Below are 12,839 nucleotides of genomic sequence, written 5' to 3' on the forward strand. Positions count from 1 at the left end.
CTCCTTTAGTTCTAAGCACTTTTCATGAGGAAAAATGGTGACAATTGTCACTACCTCATGACCAAGGGGCAATGTGTGGGGCAGTGGTGGTAAACGAAAACCTCAAGGGTACCATTGTGGCTACAGGCACCAAATTGGTGACATCTGGAGTATTGATTTCAAGTTTGGGAGACCTTTAATCTTTCCTTCATTGGCATGGGGCTTGTAAAGATGTGCTTGGAAGTGTTTGGACAATGCCTGGTGAGATTCGTGGATAAGAGAGAGGAGTGTAGTCTTTTGGTGGTTACTGTAGTTCATTTCTTTGGCCACAGTTCATTGGAAAGGATGACAAATACAGACACTTGAACCCAGCCATCTGCTGAGTCCAGTCCTGATGCTTTCCAAAGCTGAATCTCTCTCTCTCAACACTCAAAGTATGACACTCCTCAAAATCTCAGTAGCAATTAGATCCTGGAATCTTGCCAGCTTTTGAATTGGTGTGAAATTTGATTGCAGCCTAATATGATGTACAGCTTAACCCCATCATACCACATTGTATAGTGTGTTGACCGCATTAGTTCACCATTCTCATGCTGCAGTGGGTGTGATTGCAAAACCGCAAGGGCCATGCTGCTGGTTTGACTCATGGAGTCTGCCCTCATGCCAGAATATGGAAATAAAAACACATAATTGCAGCAACCATTCTTTACTGCTGACATTCTGTGTCCTTTCCTTCCCACCAAGCTTAATGGCGCAAAAATGCTTTAATGAAGTTGTTGTGTTCAACAAGAAAGTAGGAAACAATGAAACCTAACAGGGGTGGTTAAGCTTTTTTTGGCCTGAGGGTCACATTCAAGCTTGGTCAACTCTCCAGGGCCAGCAGTGGTCCAAAGTGGTCACTCACACTCTCATAAACACACACACACACACACACACACACAGTCTCCCTTGCCAAATATGGTGGAGTCTTGGGGGACAGAAAAAAAATGCTTGTGAGTTGGATTGAGCCACTATACTTACGTAAAATAAACTCCAAGTCACCATTTTCTTCCTTGATGGGTCACTAACTGCACAAGCATCAGAAGCTGCCTTAGGTCCTGTCGAAGAAAAGGGCGGGGTATGAACAAACAAACAAAAATACATAAATAGTATTGATAGTATTAATAGTATTAATACAGTGGTACCCCGGTTTACAAACACAATTGGTTCCGGAAGTCTGTACTTAACCTGAAGCGAACTTTCCCATTGAAAGTAATAGAAAGTGGATTAATCCGTTCCAGACAGGTCCACGGAGTCCTTAAACTGAAAATCCTCAAACCGAGGTGTACTTAAACCAAGGTATGACTGTACATGGTTGTGTAAACCCTACTATCTAGGGATCCAATACCAGCTGGCTCCCGCTGATAGTATAACATGTCTCATCTTGAGGTGTAAAACTCTCACTCTTTGTGTACATTTGGGGAGAAAGATTCCTTCAGGAGTACCACCAGAAGCTTTGGCCTCCTTCCTCATGGGAACACCAGAACTAGGAGGGAAAGAATTTGAATGAATAAACTAAAAACTGTGTACCAGCTGGTGAGAGCCGTCAACTCCATTCTGTACCACCCTGTATCCTCTGTAATCAAGGGCATAACTTCCGGTTAGTGCCAGATGATTATTTGTAGTCAAGGCCAACTCCACCCAGTACAATGAGGCCCAGGGAAGGGCAGCTGCTGAGATCAGAAATGGTTGTATAATGTATATCCCTGCAGTTGCTAGGCAACTTTGCTGGGTTTCCTCTTTCTCATCCGCCTGTATTTTGCAAAAGAGTAAAGTGGGGTTGTTGTGAATATGCATCGGGAGTTCAGTGAGCAGAAAGCACAAGCCTGACCTTGTCTATCTTGAGGTTACTGAGTGGAAGTAGTTTTCCCTTGAGTGGATAATGTAAAGCAAGCATTCATTTGCCTCTTGGGAAAATCTTCTGAAAGTCACCTCTCCTGAACCATGAGATGTACACAGAGATTAACAATGATGTGATCAGTACTACGGACAGCTCCACTTGAAATCTAATGTAAAACCTGCATGACAATAAGTGATTCATGAATTAGTGCTTCCTCTCTTCTAAAGCATATCTCCATCCTAGTGTTTATTTCTGTTTAGGAAGAGCGCTGGGCCAGTTGTCTCATTGTTATGATCTTCAGCATCATCTTGGTTTGTGTTGTTGTTGTTGTTGTTGTTGTTGTTGTTGTTGTTGTTGTTGTGTGGACTCCAATATAATGCTAATGCAAATGTTCCATCAATGATTTTTGCTTGTGCAATGGAATATTCCCCATGTCTCCTCCACCCTGGACCCCTTCAGATTTATCCCATGGCTTTGCCACTTTATACCAAACAAAAAAACCAAAAAAAACCCCTCACCTAAGCAACTTCACAACAAGATAAAATACAGAACAGGTAACATCAGTTAAAACGAGAGAGAGAGAGAGAGAGAGAGAGAGAGAGAGAGAGAGAGAGAGAGAGAGAGAGAGAGCCTACAAAACAAAACATTTCTTAAAGTGTTCCTCTAACAATACAAGAAAAAGGACAAGTCCCACCCGACTAAAAGATGAATGCCACAGAAGATGCTGTAATCATATACCTTTTCTCAAAAATGTAAACACCAAAAGCCTGGGTAAATAAAAATGTGTCCCTCTAAAGGATGGAGGACAAGACTAACAATTGCTACTACAGTCATACCTCAGTTTAAATATGCCTCGGTTTGAGTATTTTCAGTTTAAGTACTCCGCGGACCTGTCTGGAACGGATTAATCCACTTTCCATTACTTTCAATAGGAAAGTTCGCTTCAGGTTAAGTACGCTTCAGATTAAGTACGGACTTCCGGAACCAATTATGCTCATACCTCGGGTTAAGTACGCTTCAGGTTGAGTACTCCGCGGGCCCGTCTGGAACAGATTAATCCACTTTCCATTACTTTCAATGGGAAAGTTCACTTCAGGTTAAGTACGCTTCAGTTTAAGTACTCCACGTACCGTCTGTAACGGATTAATCCACTTTCCATTACTTTCAATTGGAAAGTTTGCTTCAGGTTAAGTACGCTTCAGGTTAAGTACAGACTTCCGGAACCAATTGTGTTTGTAAACCGAGGTATTGCTGTAGTCATAGAATCATGGAATTGTAGATTTGGAAGGGACCACAATGGTCATATAGTCCAACCCCCTGCAATGCAGGAATTTCAGCTAAACCATCCATGACAGATGGCCATTCAACCTCTGCTTAAAAACCTCCAAGGAAGGAGAGTCATGATGGTTATACACATCCAATATCAGAGGCAGGATACCAGTTGCTGGGGCACAATAGTAAGGGAGACCTGTTGCCTCCATGCCCTGCTTATGGGCATATGGTTGGCTACTGCAGTAAACTGGAAGATGAACTAACAGCTGTTGGTCTGATCTAGCATGATTCTCCTTCTGAGTGTACCCTAATTGTTGAACTTGTGTTCCTGCTTGATAACCAATGGGGAAAAGAAGCCTTTTGCAGTGAAGTTACTGTATTGGCAGTTCTGGTGCAATATACCACACACTTTCCCCCCTCCAGAATATTGACGGTTTTCTTAATGTGTGGCAGATAAAGGGAGGCTGTGCATTAGCTAAGGTGTCCAGAGAAGTGTGGTGTTATTTTCCTCTCTCTCCCTGTTTGATTTGCAAATCGATAGAGCTGTCACTGTAATACACTTTGAACATTCAGCAATCCAACTGTCTTTAGCAGAAAAAGTTGTCCAAATATTTGCCTAACAATCTCCAAGTACAAGCAGTGTGTCATATTTTTTCCCATTGTGTACCTACTAGCTATTATATACCAAGCAACCACTTAGGGGGAGGGCTCCAAAGCTCAGTTGTCAGAGTATATGCTTTACATAGTAGGCTCATTCACCAGCTAATGGGATCAGGTTGCAGTCAGTGGGAAAACACTTGTCTTAGACTCACCTTCCTCAAACTGGTGCCCTATAGATGTGTTCAGGCTGATGAGAGTTGTAGTCCAAATCATCTGATTATTGATATTTATATTCTGCCTCCCTTCCATCATGGAATGGAAGAGGGATACATGCTTATTCCAGGCAGTCTCCCATCCAGCTCACTGACCTGCTTAGCTTCAGAGGTGATGGTTTCAGGTGCCTTCAGATCCTGAAGTCCCCTGGGACTTGGAAGTAAAAAGGTGCAGTAAGTAAAAAGGTGCAGTAAGTGTGTCTGCAAGGACCTCCCTCATTCACCAGTTCTTACAGAAGAGGAGCAACCAAAGGAAAGAAATTTCCCATGCACCTCACACCCAAGATCCCTCTCAGTTCACTTCGGAAGGTCAACCACACGGACTTCATAGCCTATGTCCAAGGTTAGCTGAAGAAATTTTGTTGCCTAGGGCATAACAGAAGCTTATTAGAATGTAAGTTTAATCTTACATCAACACTGGCACTGGGACAGCATCCTCCATGATACCTGAGGGACCTTTGTGGACACAGGTCGGGCTGCATCAGACACATGGCTCTTTCTTCCAGGATCTCATCACAACTCACTCAGAACTCTGGTCACTCAGAAAATATTGTAACAGCAGCAGTGGTAGTGATGAGCAGACCCATGAAATAATTGTGGGATGTGTCAAAGGTTGCAAGCTAATTGTGTTAAGGGATAACAGTGTTGTTGTTTAGTCGTTTAGTCATGTCCGACTCTTCGTGACCCCATGGACCATAGCACGCCAGGCACTCCTGTCTTGCACTGCCTCTCGCAGTTTGGTCAAACTCATGTTCGTAGCTTCGAGAACACTGTCCAACCATCTTGTCCTCTGTCGTCCCCTTCTCCTAGTGCCCTCAATCTTTCCCAACATCAGGGTATTTTCCAAGGATTCTTCTCTTCTCATGAGGTGGCCAAAGTATTGGAGCCTCAGCTTCACGATCTGTCCTTCCAGGGAGCACTCAGGGCTGATTTCCTTAAGAATGGATAGGTTTGATCTTCTTGCAGTCCATGGGACTCTCAAGAGTCTCCTCCAGCACCATAATCCATGGTCTTTGTCCATGGAGTTTTCTTGGCAGGGATACTGGAGTGGCTTGCCAATTCCTTCTCCAGGTGGATCACGTTTAGTCAAAACTCTCCACTATGACCTGTCCATCTTGGGTGGCCCTGCATGGCATAGCTCATAGCTTCTCTGAGTTATTCAAGCCCCTTCGCCACGACAAGGCATTGATCCATGAAGGGGAGGGATAACAGTAAATAATACTTTTTTGTGCTTGTGATCATATGGCTTGCCTGCACCAAAAAGCATTACAGTGGTACCTCAGGTTAAGAACTTACGGTAATTTGTTCTGGAGGTCCGTTCTTAACCTGAAACTGCTCTTACCCTGAGGTACAACTTTAGCTAATGGGGCCTCCTGCTGCCTCCGTGCCGCCACTGCACAATTTCTGTTCTCATCCTGAAGCAAAGTTCTTAACCTGAGGTACTATTTCTGGGTTAGCGGAATCTGTAACCTGAAGCATCTGTAACCCAAGGTACCACTGTACAGATAACGAATGCTCTGCCTGCCTTCTTTTATGTGCAGTAACCATTTCACACACGCAAGCCATCACTCAAACGTGCATGTGCAAACTCAGCAAAATGAAAAGAAGAATAAAATAAAAATAAAAATGGGTGAGGAAGTTTTCCAGCTCTTTAATGAATGTTGCTTCCCTTTTCACGTTGCCTGATTCATCTTTTAGGCAGTTATATTTGTGGTTGCAGAAGCCTCCATGTTGCTATGCAGAGTTTTATTTTATTTTTCTCACCACCTCCACACCTGACATCTTTGCAGAACACATTTATGCAGTTATAAAAGAGCACAAAGCCGTCTGCGAACACTTTACTACTGACAGTCTGAAAACAAAGTGAGAATCAGAAATGCCTTTACTTGGAACACTGCAGCTCTGAGTTCAAATGTGGGATCAGAGTCACCCGTGACCCGTCAATGAAGATAATGCTTTTGTGGGTGTGGTCTACTTACCACAGGGATGGGGAACATATGGTCAGGATGACACAAAAACAAATGGCATGGAGAAAGTACAGTGGTACCTCTACTTACGAATTTAATGCGTTCCGAACGCACATTCGTAAGTCAAAAAAAAATTGTAAGTCGAATCCCATAGGAATGCATTGGGAGAAAAAATTATCCATGCTATCAATGGCTACTCCATGCTATCAATGGCTATGTTCCATGCTATCAATGGCTATGTTCTACCTCCCCTGCCACAGGCACTATGTTTATGAATGCCAGTTCCTGGGAATTGTGGTGGACAGAGTTATGCTTATGACCAGCTTGCAGGCTTCCCACAGACATCCAGTTGGCCACTGTGAGAGCAGGATGCTGGAGTAGATGGGCCATTAACTTGATCATGTTCTGTTTTTATGGCCCTCAACTTGTTGCTGTGACTCCCAACTCCCATCAGCCGCAGCTAGCATTGTGAATGGCGGTTGAAGTCCAGCAGTATCTGAAGAGCCACAGATTCTCTGTTACTGATCTTGCATCTCATTGCACTAGCTCTTTCTTCTCTCATATCCACCACAAGTCCCCTTCACTGGAAAGAATGGACATCCTACTTTTTTAAAAGAAAGAAAAAATCCCCACATTATTTATAAAAAAAAATAACAATAATGTAAATCACTGCTGCTGTTGCCGCATGAAAAATTCTATCTTTCCTGAGAGGAGCGCAGGGATATGTTTCCCTCTCCCCATTTTATCTTCCCAACAACCCTGTGAGGTAGGTTAGGCAGAGGCAGTGATTGGCTCAATATGCATCAGACCAGCTTCTCTCCTGTTAGAAACTAAGAAGAGGTGTGCATTCCAAATGTCCAAATGCGCCTGCATGTTGCCGTTTGTGTCTTGATAAAACCGCGATTGCTTTTTCCACCTGCCTTCCCCACCCTCTGTTTCCAGAGGAAGAACAGTGAGGGGAAATGCGCTGTAGTGCTTTGTGAATCATATAATATGACTTTTGTTGTGGTTATGCTGTTTCGCTTTCCCTTTTTTTAAGTTGCTGCAGTTAATAGTTCTGGTTACAGGTAGGTAGCCGTGTTGGTCTGGATCGAAGTAAAATAAAAAAATTCCTTCAGTAGCACCTTAAAGACCAACTAAGTTTTTATTTTGGTATGAGCTTTCGTGTGCATGCACACTTCTTCAGATATCTTCAGATATCAGATATCTGAAGAAGTGTGCATGCACACGAAAGCTCATACCAAAATAAAAACTTAGTTGGTCTTTAAGGTGCTACTGAAGGAATTTTTTTATTTTGCAGTTAATAGTGTTTGATAGGAGAGGGGTTGGTCGTTCTACTGATGATTTGTTATTTAATTGTGATGTTCTATTATGTCGCTGTTATTTATTCGAAACAAAATAAAACAATTCCTTCCAGCAGCACCTTAGAGACCAACTAAGTTTGTCATCGGTATGAGCTTTCGTGTGCATGCACAGTTCTTCAGATACTGTTATTTATTGTTTGCGAGCCGCTTTTCCACTGGCGTGAGTGAAAGGCGACATAGAAATATCTAAAAATTACTTCAGTAGCAGCTTAAAGACCAGCTGAGTTTTTATTTTGGTATGAGCTTTCGTGTGCATGCACACTTCTTCATGCACACGAAAGCTCATACCAAAATAAAAACTCAGCTGGTCTTTAAGGTGCTACTGAAGGATTTTTTTTTATTTTGCTTCGACTCAGACCAACACGGCTACCTACCTGTAAATAGAAATATCTGTTACGGATGCTTTAGTTGAAATTCCTGCATTGCAGGGGGTCGGACTTGATGACCCTTGGGGTCCCTTCCAAGTCTACAGTTCTACGATTCTATGATCATGAATGAATAAGCAATACTTGAGGAAACCACAATGAAATATTGAACGACTTTGCTGAATTGCGCCCACCCCCAGCGGCAACTCTGCTTTATCGCCCCTGCGCGAAACTCCCTTTGCGATCCTAAACCTCTGCGGCCGGCGCTAACTCGCTTGTTTGCGGGCGGGGAGGGCGGCACTCTGCACATGATCGAAGGACATCGCTTCATGGCTTCCCACGCGCCGAGAGACCAGCTCTGCCGGCGACCTCTCACTCTGTCCGCTCCGCCTGCAGGACTACGTCTCCCAGCATGCACCGCGAGCTCCTCCTCCCTCCCTCCCCCACGCGCCCCTCGGGAGGCGGGCGGAGCAGCATGCGAGAGGAGGGCGGCCGCCCGGACTTCTTGGCGAGACTTCAGCGGGATGGGCAGCGCCGCGCCTCCGCCGCCGGGTGGGCGCAAACTGAGCGGGGAAAGCCAGGTATGTCCGGAGAGGAGGAATGAAGGAGAATCAGCTGCCGGGGCCACCCGAGTCCGCCTCCTGACGACCTTTAGAAACGCGTCCGCCTGGAGTTTGCACGCAGACCCCGGGGAGGAAAAAGCAGGGAAAGGTCTCCGTGGTGCCAGCCTGGGCTCTGACACGGCTTTTGGGGGGCATCCCTCAATCCAGTCTGTTGGCACGGGCGCCCAGAAGGCAGCAGCTCTCCGGGGATGTAATTCATAATAATTATATTTTGCTTCATAGATGGATAGATAGATAAAAGTCTATGCTGGGTTTTTTTTTCCCTCCCTCATCCCCTTTCTTTAAGGTCAGTGGGTTGTTCTTTTATATATATTTTTCCATGCTCCAAGTTTTCTCTCTGCCTTGCATGCAGCGCATCGTTCCTCTCCGTTGCTTTGCATCCTCCGCCTTTGAGGAGCATAATTGCATTGCAAGCGTGGCGGGTGTGTGTGTGTGTTTTAATCGGAGCTGGAGATCTGCTTCAGAAAGTGCTCCTTTCCCTCCTCCTGGGATTATCAGATTTCCACAAGAGAATAGAGATCCTGATTTGCCGAGCTACAAGGGATTTGCTGGCTTCTTCCTAATTAGACTCCACATTTGAATGTGGACTCTTCCCCCACCCACCCCCAAGTTCAGTTCTTTCTTGAATTTGCGCTTTCCTCCATTTGAAACTTGGTGGTCTTTGCCTGTCAGGGGGAAGCTATGGGTATATATTTATGCCTCCCCTATATTTCTGATGGGATCTTTCTGTAATTGGATAGCGGTGTCAAAGGTTGATTAGAGTTCCTAATAGATTTGAGTTCGGCAAGCGGATTTCGGCTTTAAGTGCTTGATTAAAACAATCGCATTTGTTGTTTGCCTGCCACACACACACACACACACACACATGCACACAAACGTCCCGACACGCTGGACAAAATCAGAATAATGAGTTTGAGTCTGTATTAGCCTCATAATATATCTTGATGATGAAGCTGTTTTCTCCCCCCCCCCACCCCTTTCTATTTGCAGATTGAAAAGGAATGCTTGTCCAAGGAAATTTGTTTAATTGGGTAGTGGCTGAAACAGTGTCCCAGCTAAAACAGTGGCTGGAGAACAGTAGATTGCTTCAGTTGGCTAAGAGCTCTTTCATGCTTGATGGCGAGGTTGGAATTGTCACTGTTTACTGAAGCATGGGCTTATGAATGGTAAACCACGGCTAGTTCAAGGGGGCTTCCCGATGGCATGCGTGGAGCTTCTGTACCTCACCAAAGAGGGTGGTCAGTCCGATCAGTGTCAGAATATGGACTGGAGTGTGCCTACTCCCCCCGGTCAGGGACAGCCCGGTGAAAGTGTCGGAAGGACTGCAACCGTATCCATGGCTGCTGAGTGCTGCGAGAGGCACTGCAAAGCCATCCAGAGGGCAGATCTTGCTGAAGCCCCTCTTTCCTTCACCACTGGTTCCTCGCCGTGCCCAGAATGTACAACCACAGGTGAGATCACCTGCCATCCCAGCCTTCCCAAAGAAGCAAAGGAGGCAACCCAAAAGAGAGCTTGCTGCTGCGAATCGGAGACATCCTTCACTTTCGTGGACGAAAATGTCAACAATCTGGACTACGCTGGACGTCTCGCCCACAAGAGCTGCTGCCAAAGCCAGGATCTCCTCCTCCACCCCGACCCTACTACTGGAGAGATGCCCCTCGAATGGCCCTACGATCCACCCTCGCTGATTTCCGAGGAAAACGACGATGTTGCCTCGGAAGCTGATGGGGGAAAGTCAATAGACTATGGCTTCATCAGCGCCGTCTTCTTCCTGGTCAGCGGGATACTGCTAGTGATCGTTTCCTACGTGGTCCCCAGGGACGTGACCGTGGATCCCAGCACGGTGGCGGCAAGGGAAATGGAGCGGCTGGAGAATGAGAGCGCAAAGATTGGGGCTCACCTGGATCGTTGTGTGATTGCCGGGCTCTGCCTTTTAACGTTGGGGGGCGTAGTACTGTCCAGTTTGCTCATGATCTCTATGTGGAAAGGCGAGCTCTACAGGAGAAGCAGGTTTGCAGCCTCCAAGGAGTCGGCCAAGCTCTACGGCTCCTTTAATTTCCGAGTGAAATCTTCCACAAATGATAACATGGAGTTATCGTTAGTTGAGGAGGATGCTCTTGCCGTAGATAGTTAGGGTGTCCTTGGCCCTCTGAGGCAGCAAAGGATGAAGACCGTAATTGTCATTACAGTACATGAAACCAAATGAAGCTTAAAATAGCAAGCGCCGTCCGTTGAAGATTATCTCTTCCTAGCCCATTGAAATGGTATGTTTGTGTTCTGTAGACATTATAGTCTTGGACGAAAAGACAAAAGAGATAATATTCAAAATAATGCATACTTGGGATTCAGCCATTGAACATGGCTCTCTTGGTGATTATGGAAATTCTCCGATGGCTGATGTCCATTGAAACTGCGTCACTTAGAGCCACATCCACACCCTACATTTAAAGCTGTGTGATTCCACTTTAAACAGAGTTCCCTGGGAAGAGGGATAAATGAACTCTCAGCATTCTTACCAAAATACAGCTCCCAGAATTCATTGGGGGAAGCCATGACTGCTTAAAGTGGCTTACATTTATTGCTTTAAATGTAGGGTGTAGATGTGATCCTGGTGTGCATGCAATAACAGTAGAAGTCGGATTGCCATTGGCTGGCAGCCCCACCCCCCAGTGAAGGTCTAGGAGCTGCCCTTTCCATTTTCCACAGCACCATTTGTAAGTGTCACTCCAGGACTTTGTGGGGAATTGAAATGGCAGGTCCTTAATCTGCAATGGGACCTGCCATCTTAATACCCCACAGTACCCCTAAGCAACATTGCATCAGGGTCCCTATAGAAAATTAAAAAGGTGGTGTGGTGCTACAAGCAATGAATGTTTAAAGGGGACATGGGTAAGGTGTCAGCAGTAGGCTTTGCTGGGCTGCCAGGATTCCAGGAGCTGCCCAAGGCTGGCTGGTGGCATTGCCCATGCATTGCAGGATCAAGTGGTGGCTTATGTGTGAGACTGCGTCATTGCAGACGGAGCCTCCATGTGGCCTCTTCAGTGCAATGGTTTTCAGCGGAGTCAAGCCACACAATCGGCTGAGATGTGCCCATCAACCGAGATCAGACATGTCAAGTCGTGTGTGTGTGTGCGAACCAGGGCTTGATGAGCTGACAGTTGAATGCGTGGACTTGCTCAACCGAATAACATCGTGTCTATGGCAAGAAGAAGGCTGTGTCTGTGTGATGTCAACATTCACATGTGCGCATCATCTCTTCCATGCTATGGTCATCAAACGGTGCATATGTGAATTTTCTGTAAATAGCCAAGAGGTGTCTGCATACTGAATTCACTGAAAAGCATTACAATTAAGGTAATGGGAGCTGTCACAAAGGTTCTGTATTCGCAAAGGCCTTTTCACACAGAGAAGGGGCAAATGAGATTTTCAGGTCCAAATAAACATCTGTAGCATTGCAGCCTGAACATGAGAACTACCATAGCTCCAGCCTAAGCATCTGTTAGGTGTACAGAAGGCCTCTTGCTCAATTTCTGGCATCTCGAGGTAGTGGTGGGCAAATATTCCTGTCTGGAACCCTAGAGGGCCACTGCCAGTCAGTGTAGGCAATACTGAGCTAAATGGGCTGACTCAGCGTACGTCAACTTCCGATGTTCCTATGCATCCGATGCAGAATCAGATCAAAAGCCCATCTAGCCCAGCTTTCTGTTTTCACAGCTGCCCAGCAGCTGCCCACAGAATGTCAGCACAACAGCATTTTCTTTACTTGTGATTCCCAGCAACTGGTTTTCAGAGGCATGCTGTGCCCAACAGTGGAGGCAGAACGTAAGCATCACGACTACTAGCCACTTACTGCCTTATTTATTGTTTTATTATTGATTGCATTAGTTGGTTGCTATTTAAAACAAAGGTTCAAAGCAACTTACCTGGAAGGTGTCCAAACCCCCTTTTATAGCAGTCTGAGTTGGCCATAAGTACATCCTGCTGCAGAGAGTTCCACAGTTTAAGTGTGTGCTTCCTTTTGGTCTGCCCTGAATGGTACAATGTTCAGCTTCAGTCGATGACCCCACATTATAGGATAATGAAAGAGAGAGGGAAACTTCTATCCAAATAGAAATACCAGACTTTTAGAAGACATCTGAAAGGAGGCTTTTAATGTTTAATAGATTACTGTGTTTTATTTTGCTGTTGGAAGCCGCCCAGAGTGGCTGGGGAAACACAGCCAGATGGGCAGGGTATAAATAATAAATTAAATTAAATTATTATTATTATTATTATTATTATTATTATTACTACTATCCACATCCTTCATGTAATGCATCATTTCATACACCTCTGTCATGTCCTTTCTTAACTTTTTTTCCCCCAAGTTAAAAAAAAAATCAGCAGGGGTTGTTATTCTCTATGCTTGAAAATTTTACCTTTAATACTGCTTTCCACCTGTTTTCTCAGGACAGATATGAAGTAATGGCCCTGTAATATTATGGATTCCCCTCTGGATCCATTTTAAAAAATGGTGTT

The 12,839-nt window shown here is 45.1% G+C and overlaps 1 protein-coding gene across 1 annotated transcript; it reads left to right on the forward strand.

The window, feature by feature from the left end:
* Window positions 1-9,519: 9,519 nt before the first annotated feature.
* On the forward strand, window positions 9,520-11,069 carry TMEM74 (transmembrane protein 74). The gene has a single exon (XM_035126349.2). The coding sequence runs from the start codon at window positions 9,520-9,522 to the stop codon at window positions 10,453-10,455; it is 936 nt and encodes a 311-aa protein (XP_034982240.2). The 3' UTR covers window positions 10,456-11,069.
* Window positions 11,070-12,839: the final 1,770 nt, after the last annotated feature.

Source organism: Zootoca vivipara, chromosome 8 (assembly GCF_963506605.1).
Source record: "Zootoca vivipara chromosome 8, rZooViv1.1, whole genome shotgun sequence".
Lineage (NCBI taxonomy): Eukaryota > Metazoa > Chordata > Lepidosauria > Squamata > Lacertidae > Zootoca > Zootoca vivipara.